A 24,355-nucleotide genomic window follows, 5' to 3' on the forward strand; every position below is an offset into this window, starting at 1 on the left:
CTATACTTAATTAATGGATCTGAAGCTCTTTCTTGTGGTGCTCGTAAATGTCAGCATGTTTGCCGACTCTGTCATAGTTAAATATAGGCTCTCATTATTGTCACAGTGAAGAAAAACACTATTCCAGAGTAATACCAACTACAGGGTTGGCGACAAGGCAGATGATTACATAGTCTATCTAGCAAGACCTAGAATGTATCACCGAAGGTGGTGGTTCACCACAGTGTCAATGTTGGATTGAGTGCTCGGGTCCGTTTTCTCCATGGCATCGTCGCAGAGTACGTGGACAAAGGTATTGTGTGTTTGTGTGTTTGTTACAACATGAACTGTGTGTGGGTGGGTGTGTGTGTGTGTGTTACACCATGTATAGTGTGTGTGTGTGTCTGTCTCTATGTGTGCATGCGTCCATTCATGTGTGTGAGAATGACAATACCTTTGCCCATGTACTCAGTGACGATGTAGATGGGTTCCTCAGACACCACAGCATAGAGCTGCACCAGTTTGTCATGGCGGAGCTTCTTCATGATCTGGGCTTCCTCCAGGAAGGACTCAGGAGACATGGTGCCCGGCTTCAGCGTCTTCACCGCCACCTTAGTGGTGCCGTTCCACGTTCCTGTTACCCACCAACGACAAATAATTAGTACAGCCATCACATCTCACAACTCTCGGGGCCGGTTTCCTAGACACAGTTTAAGCCTAGTGTTGGATTAAGAAGTTATTCAAATGGAGATTCTCCACTAAGCATGTTTTTTTAGTCCAGGACTAGGCTTAATCTATATCTGGATAACTGTCCAATTATGTATACAGTACATCATGTCACAAAGCAAGACTTGACCCCATTTTGTTGTGAATTTAATAGGTATTGCTGTGTACAATCTAGCATGTTCATATCTAAAAACAGTCTTGCTTTGGCATACCAACAACACAGCACACAACCCAGAAATGGACATTGAAGTCTGCTTGCCTTTAATTCACACGCACAAAGGTTGTGCTGAGGGACGCGTCAATGTGCATGATATTTATAGTGACGCTTCATTTCAAATGGCTTTCAAAAGCCATGAGAGAGATCTGGTGAGGTTTTAAACCCCACAATATGCCAACACGGGAAAGGATAATACATTGTGGAGCTGTGCCAGCTACTGTACTGTAGCACAGTGTGGGCACGCCATTGTTCCTCTCAACAGTACCGTACATACACCCAACATTGAACCATTGAAATCAGGGTCTATTCTTCATACGAGGTCATTTAGCTTGTTCTGTGGCTCCGTCCGAAATTGCACCCTATTCCCTATCTAGTGCACCAGTTTTGACCAGGGCCCATAGGGCCCATATACAGTAAGGAATATGATGCCATTTGGGATGCGGTCTGTGTCAGTAAATAATGCAGAAATATCAGCTGTGACCTAAAGGCAAGACAGACCTCCAGACAGTCGGTGACATTTGGAATTCACATGCGTTTCTACTGTGGTGGGTTCGGGGGGGTTTAATTTAAGAGCGCACTCAGAAATCCTTGAGAGCAGTGTTGATTAGTGACACAGCTATGGCTTCTGGGCCTCGTCTGCCATTTTGGGGCCTGGCGCAGTGCAGTTACTGTACTGAGGTCACCCGCTGGGTTCTGAGGTAATGGTATCCCAGGGGGCTGGGTGTCACTAGCAGCAGGGTGTGGGGCTAGCCCCAACCTAAACTCCAAACCCCTAAACAGCCTGTTGAAATGTTACAACAGGACAGGACACACCCCTGATCTCTAGACTCAAAAGTAGTCAATGTAGCCAGTTCTACACTGGATACATTAAAATAATAGTAAGATTGTATGCTTAAAAGTAAACTTAAGACTATTGATTTAAGCCTGAAGCCTCAACTGAAGCATGATAAAATTAATATTTGCAAAAATCTAGGGTATCCTGGAAAAAGATGATAACTTACATTTTCATTAACCATTACAATACAAAACAGAACCACCTGCACAAAAGTTTCCTTTTGTGTTTTGCAGACTAGACTGAAAAAGTCCTCAGGTGATTCAATAAAATCCCTTTACATTTAGAAATAAATAAATGTAAGTTATCCAATGTTCCTCCTGGACACCCCTCAGTAGAAATGAAAATAAAATAATGGAACTACTTTGTCCTTACCAAACCACACCTCAGCAAAACATCCCGCCCCCAGCTTTACTTCCAACTCAAGTGAGTCTCTGGCGATTTCCCAGGAATCGTGAGTCAGGCCCATAGTATCAGGGGTGTAGTTCACACACACACCCGTTAAATTAAAGCACAAACCATCCGCACTCTCTACAGGGGAGGGAACAGGGAAGGCAAGGCACACAGGGTTAACTACTAGGGAGAGGAACATGCAAAGAGGCAGATGGAAGGCGGCCATATTGAACTGAGAGAGTGGAACTTGTAGACATTGACAGACAATCTCCTTTAACAGTAAAGACACAAATGTCGTTTTTGGTTTCCTCCTTTCTCTCAAAGAGAGAGGTTTTGAGTAGACTGTCTATCTGTTCTCGGTCTGATGTCTCTGCTTGCTCAGTCAGTGGCCCCCTTCCATGCAGCCTGTGGTCGGACGTTTATGGAGGCGACTCTGCCCGTACCCATCCAGACCTCCCCAAACTGCCCATTCCCCAGACGCTTGATGAGCTGCAGTGACTCCCGCGGGATCTCCCACACGTCTTTGGTTTTGACGGACAGGTCGGTGAGGCGGGGCATCCCTTTGTGGCAGGGCACCACCAAGCGACAGCACAGCCCCGCGGCCCGCTCTGCACACATGCACAAGGAGCGCGCACACAAACACACACACGCATACAGAGACACAGTGTGAGATAGAGAAGGGAGGGGGGGGGGTTGAAAGAAAGCAGTTAGCAAAGCACTGTGAAGAGAGAGAGAGGAGGGGGAGAGAGAGAAGCAGCAGTAGACAGTAAGTTAAAGTGAACTCCCATAGCAAAACAGTTCCAGGTACATCCAGCAGTGAGCTCAGGTAAGCACCACAGCAGCCAGTCAATCTGTCCCACTAGATGTCCCAGACAGTGTCTGTCCCCAGGGCCATAAGGTCAAGTATTAATCTGTCTAATGCCCTCTTAGCTACTGTTCATCAAATCACACCGAGTGCTGTTCCAACCTCCATCCTCCCCCCTCTATCTCTTCTACAGTACTGCACTAGGATTCTGTCGGCTCTGTTGATGACACACATAACGTGATGTTTTTACCAGCTGCACTATATTTCTTTGAATGTAAGGAATTCAGTAAGGAATTCAAAAAGGAATTGAAGGGTCAATATTGCACAGGTTGCAGCCTGTTTTGAGGTTGCTCTTAGTCAAAGGTCGAACCCACTGCGCACAGACGTCAGTTCAACGTCTAGTTTTGATTTACATTTGGTTGAGTTGTCAACTAAAGTCAATTCAACGTAAAATCAACAAACATTTCACCATGTCATTGGATTTAGCTGAAAAATTGGGTGAAAAAAAGACGAAATGCCCTTATTTTTTCCACGTTGATTCTTGATTTTTTGGGTTGAAATGATGTGGAAACAACATTGATTCAACCAGCTTTTGCACAGTGGGAAAGAAGTGATTAGCCAAGGCAGGTCAGGCCTGACCACAACAGCCTGCTGTAGATGGACACGTTCATGGTTCCACTCTTGCTAATGGCATGTGTGACTCCCAATGCTTTACAATAATGACTAATTGTTTAGAGATGTGGCCTGTCAATCCCTCCAAATGGAAGTATAATGCACTATACGGTGCATTACAACTACGATGTTTTAATGTTACGTAGTAAAGGAGGGTCCTCTGGGCTACATTTTAGTCAGGGACAGCAGAAGCCATTGTGGCTGGCAGCTGTGTGTCCATTATTGTACGTGAGCATGAAAACATGTCATCTCATTCCTGACATGAAAATTGGCGTTTCTCCTTTCCGCAGAGGAAGTAGATGTGTTTGCCCACGATCGATTAAAAGCGAGGCATGGGAATGATGCTTCCGCCTCCGTCCCTTCCACTTTGATTCCCCTGACATTAAGCCCCCCCGGCGATAAGGACCAGGCGGTTTGCTCAGGGAAGTTTAGGGGAGATAAAACCTCTCCATTGGGAGTGTTGTGTTCTGACTGCGCCCCAGCCATTAAAGCCCATCGGTGCCTGCTGCTGTGGCAAGGTATCAATACTGTACTTTATGTCTCAGTATCACTATCATAAAACATGTCAATTCGGCAAATGGGAGAGGCTGGTGTTGGACACACTGCGTGCACACAATAGGTATCAAAATTGTTATTAGCCCTTGGTGGCTATTAAAGTTAAGTGGTATTTCCAAGAAAATAATGTCATTCTTTTTTTTTTAAAGCTAGTTTGCGGTTGTGGTGTTTTTGCCTACAGTATGTGATTGCTGTGTGACTGCTGTGGAAAGATGCGTTGATAATCTAGAAATTGAATCTTGATAAAAAACCCAAGTGAGAGATTGTGAGAAAGCAAAAGGTTAATTCCACGAAATGAGTCCTTTTGCGTGTGTCCCTTTGATATTTAAGTAGACATTTTGCACCAATATTGGATTTTAAAAGCCTGTTATATTAAATGAAGTGCCCTTTAAAGTGGCAATCAGCAGTTGAAACAATAACAGTGTACTCCCAGGCCCTGTTTCAGTAAAAAGCAGAGGGATGGAGTTGGAGAAATGTAACCACTTCCAAATTCATAGCCAGAGCTATGGATGCAAGGACTGACCATCCATGATATCAAAATGATAGTTTAAACCATGTTTTGAGGCTATTTAGTGTTTGTTTACATTGACTTTGTTCACAAACATTGGCGTAAAACATACTTATAATTTGGGTTCTGATGTTGAACTAAGCTCATGAGGCATTTATAAGTTCTATTCTTCAAGAATCAATGGGTACATATAATACATTTTTTAGTCCAAAAATTGATATATCAACTTCAGATTGCCCCTTTAATATAGACCATATGGAAAATTATATAAATCTGGATATACAGTGCCTTGCTAAAGTATTTATCCCCCTTGGCGTTTTTCCTATTTTCTTGCATTACAACCTGTAATTTAAATGGATTTTTATTTGGATTTCATGTAATGGACACACCCAAAATAGTCCAAATTGGTGAAGTGAAATAAAAAAAATAACTTGTTTCAAAAAATTCTAAAAAATAAATAATGGAAAAGTGGTGTGTGCATATGTATTCAGCCCCTTTGCTATGAAGCCCTTAAATAAGATCTGGTGCAACCAATTACCTTCAGAAGTCACATAATTAGTTAAATAAAGTCCACCTGTGTGCAATCTTAGTGTCACATAATCTGTCACATGATCTCAGTATATATATATATATACACCTGTTCTGAAAGGCCCCAGAGTCTGCAACACCACTAAGCAAGGGGCACCACCAAGCAAGCGGCACCATGAAGACCAAGGAGCTCTCCAAACAGGTCAGGGACAAAGTTGTGGAGAAGTACAGATCAGGGTTGGGTTATAAAAAAAAATCAAAAACTTTGAACATCCCACGAAGCACCATTAAATCTGTTATAAAAAAATGGAAAGAATATGGCACCACAACAAACCTGCCAAGAGAGGGCCGCCCACAAAACTCACGGACCAGGCAAGGAGGGCATTAATCCGAGAGGCAACAAAGAGACCAAAGATAACCCTGAAGGTGCTGCAAAGCTCCACAGTGGAGATTGGAGTATCTGTCCGTAGGACAACTTTAAGCCGTGCACTCCACAGAGCTGGGCTTTACGGAAGAGTGGCCAGAAAAAAGCCGTTGCTTAAAGAAAAAAATAAGCAAACACGTTTGGTGTTCGCCAAAAGCCATGTGGGAGACTCCCCAAACATATAGAAGATGGTAGTCTGGTCAGATGAGACTAAAATTGAGCTTTTTGGCCATCAAGGAAAACAGTATGTCTGGCGCAAACCCAACACCTCTCATCACCCAGACAACACCATCCCCACAGTGAAGCATGGTGGTGGAAGCATCATGCTGTGGGGATGTTTTTCATCGGCAGGGACTGGGAAACTGGTCAGAATTGAAGGTATTCTGGCTCTAAATACAGAGAAATTCTTGAGGGAAACCTGTTTCAGTCTTCCAGAGGTTTGAGACTGGGACGGAGGTTCACCTCCCAGCAGGACAATGACCCTAAGCATTCTGAGTTATGCACGCTCAAGTTCAGTTTTTTTGTCTTATTTCTTGTTTGTTTCACAACATAAAATATTTAGCATCTTCAAAGTGGTAGGCATGTTATGTAAATTAAATGATACAAACCCCCCTAAAAATCCATTTTAATTCCAGGTTGTAAGGCAACAAAATAGGAAAGATGCCAAGGGGGTGAATACTTTCGCAAGCCACTGTAGGCTTGCTAAAGTGCCAAAATTCAGCATTTTGGCATGTCCCTCCGTGCACACTCTGTGACTTCTCTGAGGATTTTAACCCACTTAACCCCAACATTTCTCTAAATTGTCACCATCATTGTAAAGCCCTAGTTATTTTTTTGCTTTGACAAAGTAATTTCTAAAGATTATTATTTATTTCATGTGATTAGTGATTAATTATAAGGTAGAAAAACAACAACCTGTCCCTCATTTTAAGGTCAACTCTTACGTGAACCGAACTCGCATTTTAATAATGGTGAAACTATTCCTTTTTGAACATCTAATAGTCAAATCATAGAGTAAAAGCAGGTGAACTGGTTCTAACTTTTTTGGCCATTTTCTGATGTTTTGTGGTGGAAAACTGAGTGGGTTGAGAATAACACGTCAACCCTGTTACCCATAGATAGACAGGCTAGAAATGTTTTAACAATTTTTTATTGTGAAGCCTGCATTCAATTGCCCCTCCCTGTTACACACACAAGCTTCCATTCCCCGTCAGAAGGGGATTTATGGCTGATTTAAGATGAAATCGTCAACCCTGTTACGGTCAACCATGTTACTTTATTTGGCACTTAATAGGGACTTACTATAGTAATAGTCGTTTTTATTTAACCTCTTGAGATGGGAAAATGTGCTTGTCATGACACAATGTTAAAATTAGGTGAAATAAAACATTTTTCTTTTTTTTTTTACACTACCCAAAAAGGACTCATTTTGTGGAACGACCCAAAAGGCAACAGAAGAAGCACAAGCCCTGGAAGAAAACAACAGCAGTCAAGGTCATTTGAAGAGGTGTGATTGAACTTCACATATGTTCTCTGGAGTGGCGATAAAGAAAACAATTGACAGTTAATGCACTGTGACACAAACATAACACACAAAATCCATACTGTTCATTTCCAATGTGCTAAGTATGGACATGTCAATGTGCTAACTGGAGCATGTGGAGGAAAATATCACCCTTGTCATGGAGAGAGACAAACAGGGGAGAGAGAAAGACAGATACATAGAGGGAGAGATCCAGAAAGAGAGAGGGAGAGAGAGAAAGAGTGGCTGAGGAAAAGAGAGAGTGATATACTATTTATAGAGAGAGAGCGAATGAGACAGAGAGAGAGAAAGACGTAGAGCGAGAGAGAGAGAGCTCTCTCATCTGACACCAACACATGCTCATGAATGCAGTCTGTCATCATCACAAAGTGACGTTCAACTGTCCTCGTGGTCTGTACAACTGGGACACTCAATACTATGGTGACGGTACAGTACAGACCACCGTGATTAACAGGCTCATTACTCTCTACAGGGTGAGGTAATAGGACCACTAACTCACACTAAGACAAACAGTAGACTACATCATCCTTTCAGGGTCCCCTTTTCAAACCACAATAAGTGGCGCTAGTGTCAATCTAAAATGTATTCCTCTCAATATTTGCAGAATAGTTGATTTCAAACCATGCCACTTCATCCCTCCTTGAATCACTTAGCTGTTGTATTCTCAACAGTTTTCTGAAAGTTTGAAAGTGCTTCGCTCAGTATTTGAAGTTTGTGTTTATGGGTTACATTACACCAGGCTTCACTTCAATTTCACTTCAATTGCACTTCATTCCCTTCTCAAATCTTAAGTGTCAGCATCAATTTCTATTTCTGCATTTGAAGAGGCCTCCCCAGTGTAAATCAGTTTATACTGATTGTGTCAGCATAATGCACTTCTGAATGAATCCAAGGAATTGGACACCAGGCCGAGGAGAAGCCTCTTGTATCTATTTGGGCTTTGAAATGATGTCTCCACTATAACACCAACATCACTACAGCTATCAGAAAGAATGGAGGACCAAGGCACTCTTCATATAATTAATTAAAATGCATTTATTTGTATGACATGTTCAATGGAACAAAGATTACATCAACAAAAAAAAGATTAATTATATGAAGAGTGTCTTGGTCCTCTGTTCTTTCTGATGGCCAATTTACCCCTTTAAACAAAGAGCACCTTCTGTCTACTAAAACCTACTATTGTGTACATTAGCAGCCTCCCTTCCTTCTGTTTCTATAAGTTAATCACTACAGCTATGTTCGGATGAGTTGAACTGTACGTTACCTTAACTCCAGGCCTACATATATTCTCATCATCGGTATAAACTTTGCCACTCATAAAGGTCTTATAAACATTGTAATAATGGTGTATAAATGGTAGGTGTAATAAATTAAATGTATACTTTTCCATCTGCCTTGGTTTTTGATATTTTCAATGTTCATCACAGGAGGTTGGTGGCACTTTAATTGGGGAGAATGGGCTCATGGTAATGACTGGAGCGGAATGGTATCAAATAAATTTACATTTGACATTTTAGTCATTTAGCAGATGCTCTTATCCAGAGCGACTTACAGTTAGTGAGTGCATAATTTTTTTTCAAACTGGCCCCCCGTGGGAAATGAACCCACAACCCTGGCGTTGCAAGCGCCATGCTCTACCAACTGAGCTACACGGGGCCACACATCAAACACACGGTTTCCAGGTGTTTGATGCCATTCCATTAGCTCCGTTCCGGCCATTATTATGAGCCGTCACTGGAGTGCAGGTATATATCTTTTCCATAATCAACATTGTAATAGTGGTGTATGAATGGTGTGTGTAATAATATTATATTAACGGTGTAACTTGGACCATTTCTGACTGGTACCTGAGTAGTGCTGCACCAGCTGCTGCAGGGTCTCAAACTGAGCCCTGGTAGTGATGTAGTAACCTCCGCTGTCCAGCTTACGGATCTTATAATGCTTCACATGGTCCCCCTTCACGTCATCCCAGTCTCGTATGGACAGGGAGAAGGCACCTACAGGACACAGATGGGGAGGGGAGTGAGTCACTGGGAAAACATTCACTTACCTCATGCATTAATAATAATTGTGGTCATAGGGAATGGTTGATAGTATTAACAGATGCGGAAATAGCCCACCGGGAAAATATTATGACGTAATTTCAACCAGTTTTACCCGCTGGGTAGTTTTTCTAGAACAGTAGGCTGCTCCTCAGTTGGGTACATCATGCATTCTATTACAGCGCTGTCCTGACAGTCTCTTGAGGTTACCTTTAGTGGTTTCGCTCTCCCTGATGAGATAGGTGCCGCGGGGATTGCCAGTGAACAGAAGTTGCCTCTCTGCATCCTTCCGGCCCAGTTTCCCAAAGTACCAGCTACAGAGAGAGGGTTTAACACAGGGACAGGTCAATAATGAGTGAGGGAAGCCATTTTATAAGCCATCTATCTTGATTGATTAGAGTGTGTAAAGGGGTCTTTACATTTTAAAATGATCATCTGACATACAGAGCTGAGAGACACAGGTCACAAGGCCAGTTCACAAACGCTCACTGTAACACTGTCAATAAATCACCCTTTGGCCATGGTTTCTCAGACTAGAGGCTGAACAATGGCTAACTGCATGTTGAGAGTGAACAGAGGATTTAATATCCTGCATGAAATGCCTCCCCTTCTCTTACAGTAATAAGCCAGTGTTGGTGAATTGAACCACACCCAATGCAAACCCTGGCTGTGCTTAAATCCAGCATACTATAGTGAGCTTAATGAGAGTGGGCCTTGTGGTGCACCATTAGAATAATTACATCATTATTCCTCAGAGAGTCTGACGGGGAGGGATGTGGGGGAAGGGCCTGTTGCACTGTCTGACACCCAGGTTTATACACACATAACACAGATAAAACTCGTATACATTCTCTATGACATTTCAAATATCTGAACACACAGCATTTAACACAATTCTTCTTTCTTTTGTAATAAAAGTCTCTTTAATGAGCCGGGGAAAGTGCCAGCTCTGCAGAGACGTATAAATCCCAGTATGATTCAATTTCTCCTCAGAGCCTTGTGTTGACGGTTAACTCCAGACGCTGAGAGAAAGAGAGGATATCTGTGCTTGTCTTAACTTATGACATCTTCCTCCCTCCCTGTTGTCTCAGACAGTGAGGAGAATGTAGACAGGAGAGAGAAGCAGTGCTTGACTTGGGCAGGAGCTCACCGGAGCAGAGTACCGGCACCTCGAATCTTCTTCTGCTTGAGCTCCTGTTCCTCTTACAGAATATTAGCTCAAAAGTATTGTGGAGCTCCTGCACCTAAATATAAACAGTACCGGCACCCAAAATGAGTACCGGCACTTATTTTAGTCCAAGTCAAGCACTGGAGAAAAGAGAGAGACAGAGACAGAGAGAGAAAGAGAGAGAGAGTGTGTGTGTTTTCAATCATTTCATTTTTATTTCATTCATTTTTTTTCATGCCATGTAGTCAGCTCTGTCAGAGTATGTCCCAATGAAACTCAATATGACAGACTGCTACTCACTCCTCAGCCTGGATGGAGTCCACTGGAGCCACGTAATTACTGGGAATGTAGCCATTTCCACCAGTGGTAAGGGAACGAGCATCCCACCAGTCCCCTTCACTGAGGAGAGACAGAGAGAGAGGGAGAGAGAAGGGGGGGGGGGGGGGGGTCAGATGGTTTCATGTACAGAGTGTACTATTAGAGCGGCGAAAACACAAACCACTATGTTCAATAATGCAGTTGACAATGTGAATACATTGAAAGCAGCACATGCCTTGTTCATATGGAATCGTGGAGGGAGGTAGTATTTGGCAGCACTGGCTGATTACAAGCAGGGGAGGGCTCCATTACTGCCTCTCTCATGTCCTCCCTCTAACTGTCACCTCTCCTACACTCCCTCCCTCCATCGCCTTTCCTATACTCCCTCCCTCCATCCCTCCACCGCCTTTCCTATACTCTCCTCCCTCCATCACTCTCACTCGCCTGTCCTCCAAACACACTGCCCTCTTTTACATCTCTCTCTCCCTCGCACATTTCATCTTTCTTTTTGGGCGAGCTAGTGGTGGTCTTTCATTTGTCCTGAATAAAAACATGATGGTGGGCCTGGGGACGACATCACAGGCAGAAATGGGGCCGGTTTCCTTTGTTCTGAGAGCATAATGGAGGTTCCCTCTGGAGGGCTAGTGTGTTCACCCTAACACGCTAACGCTAACAGCTGAGAGGAAGGATGGATTGCTGGGAGGAAAGCAGGAGAGAGAGCGAGAGAGCGAGAGAGAGAGAGATAGACGGGAGGGGCCCCTGTCTGTCTTCTTAAACCCTCTTTAAACCAACTCGACTCTGCCGCAAAGACAGAAAACAACAACATATAAACAAAGAGAGAACCATCCTCCTCCCATCTCCAGAAGTATTGTAATGCTCTGACTAGCTCCTCTCCCTGTGGTCACTGCTGATGACAGAGTAATGAGTGGATTGTGTCGACAGACTGGAGTCAGGCTGGTATCCACTAGCATAGTATTCATAGTTGGAATATGTACAAAAACAATTCACTAACCATTAAGACTTGAACCATTTAACAACCAATCTCTGAGGTTTCTGAGGTAGTTTTACAAAAACAGACTGAGAAAAATGTGCTAAATATGCCATTGTATTATAAACAATATGTCGTTATATCAAACATGCTATAGGAAAATCACAAGCAATCAAACTGGAGCGTTTTAAAGACTTGAGCCTTATTGTTTGGGATGGTTCCCTGTAACGTGTTGGATAAATTCACCAAGCTCAGTGTTTCCTAGAGAGGATGCCATCACATCACAACACAACAGTCCCTTCACTCACTGCTCTGTGCCCAGTGTGTCCGATGGAGTCCCAGGGCTGCTCACATAAGCCCTGCCTAAACAGGCACCTGCCATGGACCTTCTGTGTGCCAGGCAGCCCTGACTAAGAGGGAGAGACAGGGTCTGGGACTGGGCTGGTTGCAACTACTCCTTCCTCCAGGAGGGGGCAGTGTACCCAGTTAGAGTCTAGGTGCTGCCAGGAAGGGAGGGAGGGAAGCAGCAGGCGGAGGAGGAGGGAGGAGAAGAGGATAGAGAGGGCCCTAATGATGGTGTCTTCCTGCCTTTGCTCTAGATGGGAGGGCGTGGGTGGAAAGTTGAAAGGTGAAAGGTGTGCTGCTGGGGTATGAGGAGGAAGAGCAGCCCTTCCGTAGGGGAGGGAGGACAGGATGTTAAAGCAGTATGAATGGGTGTGGTGACTGGTGACGAGAGGAGACACTGTGCTGGGACTGGACTTTAGGTTGAACTACATGGGGACAATAGAGAAGGAGATAGGAAATCACAAACCAAAACAGACCAAGTCACACACACTCCTGAATGAAATATATATTTTTATTTTGCAGTGTGCAGGCTATCAATTCAGCTGAGAGGAGTCTCTCATATAGGAAAAAAACATGAGGTTTCAGAGAAGCATGTTTGAAATATTGGCAGGCTCAGCTGCCTTCCCATTGGCTGGTCTGAGACAGTTTTGCTGACAGAGGGGTAACAGTATCCAACATGGCCAAAGAGTAGGCACAGGAAATAGGGTGGCTGCATGTGTCAGACAGTTCAAAGGGAAAGTCTACACCAGACCAGAGCAGACTGAAGAACAAAACAGAACCATTCCACATCACCCACTGCAAACTAAATACCCCTGCCTGCTCCACCCAGTTTAAATGTAGATTCAACCGCTACTGTTCATGGTTGAAAAATGAAATAAAACTGCTGTCCCAGCTGCCATTCCAACACCACTTTCCTCGATCAAAATGCAACACCTAGACAGCCAGACTGCAAGAGTGATTGTAATATGCATTCTAATTTACATATATAATATAGACCTGTTTCCCCCCTCGGTGCAGTGGGTGTGATGTGTGATAAGCGTCTGTACTGTTACTGTACTTACGTGCTGTTGATAATCTGAAACTTCTCCCCTTTCCTGAAGCTGAGGTCGTCCTCTGTCCGCGCCTCGTAGTCGTAAAGTGCCACGAAGAGAGTGACTCCTGCCGAGAGAAACACACAGCGTCAGCACTCACACGATTAGGACGAGCAGCAAATTAACCTGAGAGTCTGACAGACTCACATTGAACTGACTGACACTGGGAGGGAGGCTGGGTGCACTGTACACTTTTATACTAGAGACAGCAGCCATTTCTGGATGCAGTGGATATACTGTGTATAAGCTATATTGAATTACATGTGAAATCATCAATTTTATGGGCATAACTAGCTGGAAATGAACCTTCATACAGTACTGGACACCTTTCACCTAGAAGGTAGCATAAAAATACTGCAGAAATTATGAATGGAAAAGAGCCTTCATCCAACCCCTCAGCAGACATGTACAGTAAATACATGTCTGCTGAGGGAAATGAGATAAATACCATATGTAATAGAAGAATTCTGTCAAATAGGAAAAACACATTCCTTTCCAAGATTAGAGAGAGACTGAGACAAGTGTGAAAGCCTCCTAGTCCCTGGGGATGTATCTAGGGGCTCCAGACAGACTAGGCTGAGAGAGGGGCTGAGCTCCATCTACCCAGGCGGCCTGCTGAATCTCTCAGGATAAGCCTCCAAAAGTCTAAAGAGCTTTCTTTATTCATCTCATTTCCCTTATCTGATAAGACTTGATGCATCACAGCAATATGGTGGAAGCCTACACAGTCTTGAAATCTTAGTTCATTAGGAATGAAAGCGTTTTGGAAGAAATGTGGGACAGTGTTGAGACAGTGTTGCTACCTAGGGCACAGAGAGAGAGAGAGGCTGTTCTCTGCTAGTTTCAACACAGTTACAGTGGGTCAAATACAGCCATGCAACTACAGAGATATCACACACTAACAGTGGTACTGCCTGGCTGCTCCACTGCAGTCTCCCAGTCCCTGCACACACAGACAGACACAGCCAGAGGTATCATAACCCAGCCATTTAAAGGGGCCTCTTTCTCAAAGAGCCTGTGGCTAACGCTGGCCTGGCCTCCACACAGAGGATAGAAGGATGTCAGTGAGTTTTGGCTGTGATTGGGCAGGAACCGGGAAGGAACATCAAGAGGCATGATGTATGTTGACCTCCCAAGCTGGGCCGGCCTGATCTTTATCAATGCTGCCTTGCAGGTGACCAGAGGAGCTAGCTGATTGGCTTGAAAGGGCTGAAGAGGAAGCTGAGTGTGCTCTTCTTGTTCCTCAAGGCCCACCTTGCCTCATCATCACATTTACCTCAGGTCACTTCAAAGCCATAGCCGGGGTGGACGGGACAATGTGTTCTGTGGAAATGATGAGCCTGTGCTTTGAGAGCAAGGCCTTTGATGATATCAGCAGTGAGAAGAGCACAAGCTGCTGCCTTTCACGACACAGTACAGAGACAGAGAGAAAGAGAGACAGAGAGAGAGAGAGAGAGAGCACACTGGGGGCTTTTGAGAGCCACACCTCTGATGCATCTACCCGCCACACCAGTCACAAGATACAGACTGCATCACTTTTGCAACAATGACTCCACATCTCCACCATTTACAAGAAACCCACAGAGCAAGCCACAAAATAACAACCAGGCTTTGGTTATGCAGAATTTGAGAATCTTGGTATGTGAAACTAGCTGTGTATTTCCATTCTGACTATTAACTGTCACGCCCTGGCTCTGGGGATTCTAGTATGTTGAGCCAGGGTGTGAGTTTTCATTTGTTTTTCGTTCTAGTTTTGTAGTTCTATGCTGGCCAGTGTGGTTCTCAATCAGAGGCAACGTGTATCAGCTGTTGCTTGTTGTCTCTGATTGGGCACCATACTTAAGCAGCCAGTTTTCCCACAGTGTTTGTGGGATCTTGTTCCTGTGTAGGTTTGTGTTTTTGCACCTTTGGACGTCACGTATCGATTTGTTGTTTTTGTTCGTGTAATCATTATTTAATAAATATGTTCACCTTCCATGCTGCGCCTTCGTCCTCTGTATCCGACGATCGTGACAGAAGATCCCACCAACACTGGACCAAGCAGCGTGTCCAGGAGCCAGCGCCAGAGGTATCGCTAAAGGACATCAACCTCGACTGGGCCTGGCCCACGGGGAGGAGAGACCCCCAGAATTTTTTTAGGGGGGGGCTCACACCGTGGACGACAGGGCAGCAGGAGGCCGCGATAGAGCGGTCCAGCGGGTTTGCAGAGGTTAAGGGGGCCACTGGTCACAGAGGAGAGGGAAAGTGTAGAGGCACGGCGAGAGGTACTGGGGTGTGTTACCAGTCCGGTCCGGCCCGTTCCTGATCCCTGCGTAGGGCCAGTGGTGTGTCCCCCTAGTACGGTCCGGCCTGTTCCTGTTCCTCGCATCGAGCCTGTGGTGCGCGTCGTCAGCCCGGCCCGGCCTGTTCCTGCTCCACGCACCAAGCCTATGGTGCGCATCGTCAGCCCGGCCCGGCCTGTTCCTGCTCCACGCACCAAGCCTATGGTGCGCATCGTCAGCCCGGTTCGGCCTGTTCCTGCTCCCCACACCAAGCCAGTGGTGTGCGTCGTCAGTCCGGCACAGCCCGTGCCTGTTCCACCGGTGCCTGGTCCGGCACCGGTCAGCTGCTCCACGCCGGAGCTAGAGCAATCCACTCCACCGGTGTTAAGTCCAGCTCTGGCCAGCAGGGTCAGACCGGACCAGGGGTACTTTGGGGGGTTGGAGAGGGAGTGGGAATCATGCCCGCAGCCGGATCCGCCGCCAAGGCGGAGTGCCCACCCGGTCCCTCCCCTGTGGTGTTTGGTTGGCGCGGCCGGAGTCCGCGCCTTTGGGGGGGGGTACTGTCACGCCCTGGCTCTGGGGACTCTAGTATGTTGAGCCAGGGTGTGAGTTTTCATTTGTTTTTCGTTCTAGTTTTGTAGTTCCTTGTTGGCCAGTGTGGTTCTCAATCAGAGGCAACGTGTATCAGCTGTTGCTTGTTGTCTCTGATTGGGGACCATACTTAAGCAGCCAGTTTTCCCACAGTGTTTGTGGGATCTTGTTCCTGTGTAGGTTTGTGTTTTTGCACCTTTGGACGTCACGTATCGATTTGTTGTTTTTGTTCGTGTAATCATTATTTAATAAATATGTTCACCTTCCACGCTGCGCCTTGGTCCTCTGTATCCGACGATCGTGACATTAACTAAGTGCATATAGATGAAACGATTCCCGATAGAATGTCACAAACAGTACTCAGGGTTTCTCTGCTATGAAGGCTGATAGGCAAAATGGTGCCTGTTAGACAGACAAGGCAGTACCATTATTTTGTCATTAAAGTGGTTGAGAGAGAGAGAGGGACAGCTTGTACTATAGTTCCCCACTAGGAAGAAATTAAAAAGTTAAACCCCCTGGTCCCCTGCGACTGACTGTGTGGATTTGGACTACTTTGGGACAGAAATAATCCACACTTTGAGGGAAGCCGTGTTTAGTTAAGTGGAAACGCTGAGTTCCTCTTGTAACAGCAGTGGCTCAGTAAAACATGAAGGATATCCTGACTAGAAATATTCCCTATGTAAACAATGAAACCACACACAAAGGGCTGTGCAAGCACCAGCCGGACATTCCAACACAGGGCCGAGAGGTGAAGAGAGTTGGGGGAAATCAGGAGAGGGTTAAAGGGGAACAAATCAACACCCCTACCTGTTCCGCCACGGGTGCGCAGGGTCCCGGTGTGGGAGGAGGTGTGGACCCCTCCGAAGACCGTTATCCCCTGGCCAACGGGTGCCTGGAAGTTGTTGAAGTTTGGGATGGCGGTGACCCCGAAGCTGGGGTAGTGCTGGTGCTGTGGCGTGGGGTCGGCGCCATAGTGGTAGCCCGCGGCACTCTGGGAGATGCTGGTGTCTCGGTCGTCCGTGAGTTTCGTTGCTTCTTTATCCTTGCATTGCACACAGCCCATTATCTATATTCTACAAAGTCAGATAGAAAGAGAGAGAGAGAGAGAGAGAAGAAGAGGGATCATGAACTTGACTGGAAATCAATAGTACAACCAGTCTGAAAATGAAGGGGGTATGAGTAGCCGTAATACATGAAATAGAGGTGCACTTTAGCATTGTTTTTGGTTTGCTCTCCACTCTCCTCAGACGACATTTCCTTGCCTCATTAGAGGGATGCTTTCTCTCAAGGACCACTGGGAACTTTATAGCCTCACGCACGCACGCACGCACGCACGCACGCACGCACGCACGCACGCACGCACGCACGCACGCACGCACGCACGCACGCACGCACGCACGCACGCACGCACGCACGCACGCACGCACGCACGCACGCACGCACGCACGCACGCACGCACGCACGCACGCACGCACGCACGCACGCACGCACGCACGCACGCACGCACGCACGCACGCACGCACGCACGCACGCACGCACGCACGCACGCACGCACGCACGCACGCACGCACGCACGCACGCACGCACGCACGCACGCACGCACGCACGCACGCACGCACGCACGCACGCACGCACGCACGCACGCACGCACGCACGCACGCACGCACGCACGCACGCACGCACGCACGCACGCACGCACGCACGCACGCACGCACGCACGCACGCACGCACGCACGCACGCACGCACGCACGCACGCACGCACGCACGCACGCACGCACGCACGCACGCACGCACGCACGCACGCACGCACGCACGCACGCACGCACGCACGCACGCACGCACGCACGCACGCACGCACGCACGCACGCACGCACGCACACACACACACACACACACACACACACACACACACACCAGCGCTCCAGATGACTCAAACATGCTGTGTCTCTTTAATGGCCAGGAGAATAACCACACTGTGATACACACTGGGCTTGGGGAAGGAGAGGTAGTCGGGGAGCAGGGGACCCATGGAGGAAGGGTCACAGGGGTATTCACTCATCGATTATTCCATGATCACATCACTGCCAGCATCGACCGTCCGGTCAAATTAACTCCAGTCAACGGAAGGGTGGGAAGTGGGGATGGAGAAAGGAGAGCACTGCAGTGTGGACGTTACTTCTGTCAGTTAAAGAGACGGGACATATTTCCAGTAGGACATCTCTATGGTCCTACCACCACCATTACTTAGCCAAGGGTAGTGTCCTTCTATGGTATAATCTAGGTCTTTAAATACCAGTATTTAGCACACCTACATACAAAAAAAACATAAAATACCTTCAGTAGACAATTTATGCATTAGCTGCGATGGTATTTGCACTGTCAAAACAAAAGCGTAAAGTTAATGAACTGGCGAGAACAAAGCTCTACTACTGTGGTGCTGGGGAAGATTACCACTGGACAGTTTTATTCACCCTGCCAGAATGAATGTTTATCTCATTACTAGCGTGCAAAACAAACACGAAAATAACACTGTCAGTGTAGTAGATCAGTGGAGACAAACAGACTGTAAATTGCTGTGTTCCCGTGGAGACAGACTGCTGATCTAGCCTTCAGCTAAAGCCACTGACTGCCCTCAAACGTGTCATTTGAAAATATTCAGGATTTAAATAAGAGCCGTGTTTCTCTCGCTCTCTTTATCCCTCTCTCTGTCTCTCTCCCTCTCCTTCCTTCTCTCTCTCTCTCTCTCCCCCTCTTTCCAAGCCTCCTTGCCCAGTGTCTTCTGGCTCTTCTATCTCTTCTGAGAGGAGCAGGAAGCGCAGTCTGCAGTCATTTAAGACACATGCAAGGAGAAAGACCGTGGCTCAGTATGCTTCCCTTTGGTCAAAGAGAAAAACAAGGCCCAAATTATAGGAAGCCCTCCTCCTCTCCATCAATCAGCACAGCAGCACAATGGCCACACATAGAGCATGGCCGTGGCCCAGACCCTTCTTCCGTCATCATCACTGACTGACTACCACCCGCTTGGCCAATGGAGAAAGAGAGGAGAGCGAGAGAGACAGAGAGAGAGATAAATAAAAGAGCATCAGGGTTCCCAATCCCAAAGTATAAACAACTAAACTACATATTGGTTTATAGTTGTAGATTAAGGCTGAATCCACACAGATACCGAGATCAGTTGAAAGGGAATCTCTGTGACATCATCCAATCTCATAAACTACATAACATATCATAGCATCGTATTTGTCCTGTGACCTGGCAACCAACGAATCCCTGGCTCCGCAAAATGGGCGTGCGAATGCAGCAAATGCCACAATGACTCAGTGGTCTAACTCTGTAATCCAACTCGACAAGCCCTGAGTGGGAAGAGGGCCAGGAATCAGATAACTGCTATGGTCAGTGGTGGATTCCACAGCATTTCTAATAGTCTAGCTACACTTACAACTTGTAGCATCACTGAAAATGCTCAAAGTTGCTCGATAATCTACCTTACAACATAGCCGCTGAGCAGCATAGAGAGATTGGATTGGCTGTTGGACATTGACATTTGCATTGATCTCTGTTAGCCGGTCAAAAGGCTTGGCTTGTGGTAAATGTCAGAGTAATCTGTGGAAGCGGTATGTTGTTGACTAGATACAGTCAAAGCTGCCTCTGATAGCAGCACTGTATTATAGGTGATTCCAAAGGAGCCAGTTGGAATAGGTTGCTGCTGTGTAGATGATGGGAGATGCAAAGAGTGGCAAGCACACATTCTGGTGTGCACACACACACACACACACACACACACACACACACACACACACACACACAGCAGTGTGTAGTCAGCTACAACCATATCCCAGAGTACTGCAGGACCACTCCCAGTATTGTTATTCTATCCTGCTGTAGGCAGCTATAAGACAGTCCTCATAGCAGGAGACAGACAGCCATTAACTAACAGAGCCTCAGCTCAGTACTACGAACACTGCTCACTACGGACCCCTCAACACAGGCTAGGGACTAAGCTAATTATCACTGCTCCCTTAGTTTGAACCCAACCTCTTTCACCTCTTTCTTTCTCCCGCTCTTTCTCTCCACTGATTCATTATTCCCTCCTGTTCAGAAAACACCTGCTAGCCGTAGGCGCTTGTATTGCTGTTCACTCCTCCCCTTCCTCTGCTGAAGAATAACAGCCTGAAAGCAACTGAAAGCCATCAGTACAGTGTTTCATATAGAAACCCACATCCTCCTCACTCTTCTTCTTCTCCTCAGATTGGTTCAGCCAATCAGATCAATGGGCCTTCAGGCAAAACCAATTATAAAGCAGAACATGACCAGAAGCAGAGTAGCAGAGTTGGGTCTATAATTAGTTAAAGTAAAGGCCATTCATTTAAGGTCTATATGGACCAAATTCATTAAGATCTTTAATTGAAAGCCAAAGATCTAAAGCTTTGAAGAATCGAAGGCTTTAGATTGAAATCAAGTGAAAAGGGTGACATGTTCTAGCATCCTGCAATCAGTCTCTAAAAAAGAGGAGAAAGGGATAGAGAAAAGATCCATCCACAATGAACACACGTTCCTTCAGATCCATGTCAATTATTCATGGGTGCAAAATCAAGGTAGGCATGCCTCAGAGTCAGTATTGGGCCAGCTGCAAGAGAACGCCCTGGATGGAGGCATGTACATCTGCATTGCTTGCTGTTTGGGGTTTTAGGCTGGGTTTCTGTATAGCATTTTGTGACATCTGCTGATGTAAAAAGGCTTTATAAATAACATTGGATTGATTGATTGATTGATGTATATTTCATAGGGGGTGATGAGGCATTAGCAAGGGGAGGCTACACTGTCACGTTATGCACTGGGGGGAGCGAGGCCTTTTTTCACCGCCCTTTTTAACGGATGGTCTGGACCCTCATGGGAGACCCTCTGTCTGGACAGAACACCTTAGGCCTTTACAACACCTGATGCCATCATCTCTGAGCAGAGAGTAGGGAGGAGGAGGAGATGAGCGAGCAGGTAACAAGATGGCTGCCTATTGAGTACAGTACATATCCATTTGTGGGTCTGTGGATATTTGGGTGAGCTCATCTCAAATGACCTAGTCCTTACTGTGTGGCCAAGCCAGCTCAATGATGTGGCCTAACCAAAGCCAGTCCTCTTTTACTTTCACCACTTCAGAGCCAGACAAAGGATAAAGACTTTAGTTCTGTGCGTGTGCAATATTAGCCTGCCTCAGTGTTATGCCCTTCATCATGTGAAACAGAGTGAATGTTAAAATAGACTTCCAGACAGACAGAGAGAGCAGGAGGTCTACAGAGATAATGAGATAGAAGATTATCAAGGGGGCGAGAGAGGGTGAGAGAGAGAGAGAGAGAGAGAGAGAGAGAGAGAGAGAGAGAGAGGGTGAGAGAGAGAGAGAGAGAGAGAGAGAGAGAGAGAGAGAGAGAAAGAGAAGGGGTGAGAGAGAGGGAGAGAATGGGTGAGAGAGAGAGAGAGAGAGAGAGAGAGAGAGAGAGAGAGAGAGAGAGAGAGAGAGAGAGAGAGAGAGAGAGAGAGAGAGAGAGAGAGAGAGAGAGAGAGAGAGAGAAAGAGAAAGGGTGAGAGAGAGAAAGAGAAAGGGTGAGAGAGAGAAAGAGAAAGGGTGAGAGAGGGAGAGAGAGAGAGGGGGGTTAACTGAAAAGTGAGAGACAAGGAGAGAGCAAAAAGGAGAGAGGGAGAAGGAGGAGCACAGCCCCCAAACACTTGACAAACGGAGCAGCATAATAATCAGTGCTGGGCGTCACATGCTGAGCCCCAGTCCGCCGGGGGACGGCCTTGCCTCTGTGCTCTCAGCGTGCTGCCAGCCAGTCAGCCAGCCTCTGTCACGCACACAGGCAGCTGCATCATGAGCATGCCTGCCTGCCTGCACCATTCAAGGTTAACGCTCAGAGGCTTATGCCTCATTGAATCCCCAACCTACATATAGCCACTTAACATGAACAGGAACACAAACATAGCACCCAACACACGTAATCAAAATCCTACCCTCTTCATATGAACATATACGAGGCATCAAGAAACAATGCGATGGGAGAAAGGTTAGCGGGCCGTTCATTTCACTCAGAGCAGTGTGTGTGTGAGAGTGTGTATGTGTGTGTGACAGAGAGAAAGGGGAAGCAGAGGAGAGGTATTTTTCTGTGTGTGTATGGGAGGGGTGAGCAGTGTCTGTATGTGTAAGCGCAAGCGGCTCAATTATCACAACAGCTGCAAGGCGAGCCATGGGATTAAGCCGAATCACCGCATCAACATTCTGACACCGATCCTCGTAATAATTTTTTGATCCCTCCAAATCTCTATACTGTATGTTTAAGATTCTAATTGGACGGCGTGGCGCATCAGGTCCCTCCTCTTCCTCCTCCCTCTACCACATGTGATGGCCTGGTGTCGTGATTCATCATCAGCTGGGAGAGAGAGTGCAGTGGTGTGCTGCTTCCGGGTCTGACTGCCTGCTCTGGCTGCGTCTCTGTGAGGAGAGAGAGCTCGTGTTCAGGATGGACTGGCCCACTGCCACCGGGTTACAGGGGTCACCTGGCAAGGCCCTGTGGAAACAATTAGGCACAATACCACCGCTGGAGGAGCAGGCCTCAGGCGGATCCAAACCTCCCACAAAACATCCCAGGAGTCGCAGAGCCCAAAGAGAGTGCTCGCTGGCCGTACTCGTCTCTTTGAGGACAATACTCAATCCAGAATGTAGTTCTCCGTTAAATCCACACAAGCACAACAGTAGCATCTTCCCTGAACACACATACTGTGCCTTGCAAAAGTATTCAGATACCTTGGACTTCTTCAAATTGTATTGTGTTACAAAGTGGGATTAAAATGAATTTAATTGTCTTTTTTTGTCAACAATATACACAACATACTCTGTAATGTAAAAGTGGAAGAACAATTTTAAAAAATTGTTTTTAGATAACTCAAATATAGTCGTTGCATAAGTATTCAGCTCCTTTGTTTAGGCACGCCTAACTTTGTTCAGGAGTAAAATATGGCTTAACAAATCACATAAAAAGTTACATGGACTCACTGTGTGAAATAATAGGGGTTGACATGATTTTTAAAGGACTAACCCTTCCTCTGTCCCCCATACAAACAACATCTGTAAGATCCGTCATTCAAGTATTGAATTTCAAGCACAGATTCAACTACAAAAACCAGTTCTTTTTTTTTTAAAGCCTCGTAAAAAAAGGGCAGTGATTGGTAGATGGATAACAGTAACAAATCAGACATTGAATATATCTTTAAGCATGGTCAAGTTAATAATTATGCTGTGTATTATGTATTAAACCACCCCAACACCTCAAAGATAGTCGTCCTTCTGAACTGAGCTGCAGGACAGGAATGAAACTGCTCAGGGATGTTACCATGAGGCCATTGGTGATTTTAAAACAGCTGCAGAGTTCAATGACTATGATGGGAGAGAACTGAGGATGGATCAACAACATTGTAGTGACTCCAGAATAGTGACCTAAATGACAGAGTGAAAAGAAGAACACATTCCAAAACATGCATCTTGTATGCAACAACACGCTAAAGTAATACTGAGGGAAAACAACATGGCAAAGGAATACACCTTTTGGCCTAAATGCAAAGCCCTGTTTGGTGTAAATCCAACACAACACCTCACTGAGTAACTCCTTATTTTCAAGCATGGTGTTGGCTGCATCATGGTATGGGTATGCATGGCATCAGCAAATACCGGGGAGTTTTTCAGCATAAAAAGAAATGGGATAAGGCTAAGCGCAGGCAAAATCCTAGAGCAAAACCTGCTTCAGTCTGCTTTACACCAGACACTGGGAGAGGAATTCACCTTTCAGCAGGACAATAACCGACAACACAAAGCCAAATATACACTGGAGTTGCTTACCAAGAAGACAGTGAATGTTCCTAAGTGGCCAGTTTTACAGTATTGACTTAAATCTGCTTGAAAATCTATGGCACGATTTCAAAATGGCTGTCTAGCCATGATCCCCAACATCTTGACAGAGCTTGAAGAATTAAAATGTAAAAATGAATCCAGGTGTGCAAAGCTGTTAGAGTCTTATTCAAGAAGAGTCACAGCTGTAATTGCTGCCAAAGGTGTTTCTAACATGTATGGACTCAGGGAGCTGAATACTTATGCAACAACTATATTTTATAAATGTATATATTATTTTTAATCAATAATAATAATACAAATCTTACACTTTGACATTACTGAGTATTTTGTGTAGATTGTTGACAAAAAAGGACAATTAAATCTATTTTAATCCCACTTTGTAACACAATAAAATGTGAAGAAATCCAAGGTGGCTGTATCAGTGCCTTTCAAAGGGAATGGGAGTCAGTGCTTTAGCCGTATGTATCTGGGATT

General features: G+C 45.8%; 1 protein-coding gene across 2 annotated transcripts in view; it reads right to left on the bottom strand.

Moving 5' to 3' along the window:
* fynb (FYN proto-oncogene, Src family tyrosine kinase b) overlaps window positions 1-24,355 on the bottom strand; it is a 71,776-nt gene that overhangs the window by 6,913 nt on the left and 40,508 nt on the right. Inside the window, exons 3-10 of one of the 2 annotated variants that reach the window (XM_084149701.1) lie at window positions 16,797-17,062; window positions 13,108-13,204; window positions 10,696-10,794; window positions 9,438-9,541; window positions 9,033-9,182; window positions 2,591-2,755; window positions 2,130-2,285; window positions 434-613 (exon numbers count right to left, since the gene is read on the bottom strand). In XM_084149701.1, the coding sequence (XP_084005827.1) occupies window positions 434-613; window positions 2,130-2,285; window positions 2,591-2,755; window positions 9,033-9,182; window positions 9,438-9,541; window positions 10,696-10,794; window positions 13,108-13,204; window positions 16,797-17,052 (1,207 nt within the window). In that variant the 5' untranslated portion in view covers window positions 17,053-17,062. The remainder of the gene's footprint in view (window positions 1-433; window positions 614-2,129; window positions 2,286-2,590; window positions 2,756-9,032; window positions 9,183-9,437; window positions 9,542-10,695; window positions 10,795-13,107; window positions 13,205-16,796; window positions 17,063-24,355) is intronic. The other variant, XM_084149702.1, reaches the window with a different exon arrangement.

Source organism: Coregonus lavaretus (assembly GCF_964263955.1).
Source record: "Coregonus lavaretus genome assembly, chromosome: 31".
NCBI lineage: Eukaryota > Metazoa > Chordata > Actinopteri > Salmoniformes > Salmonidae > Coregonus > Coregonus lavaretus.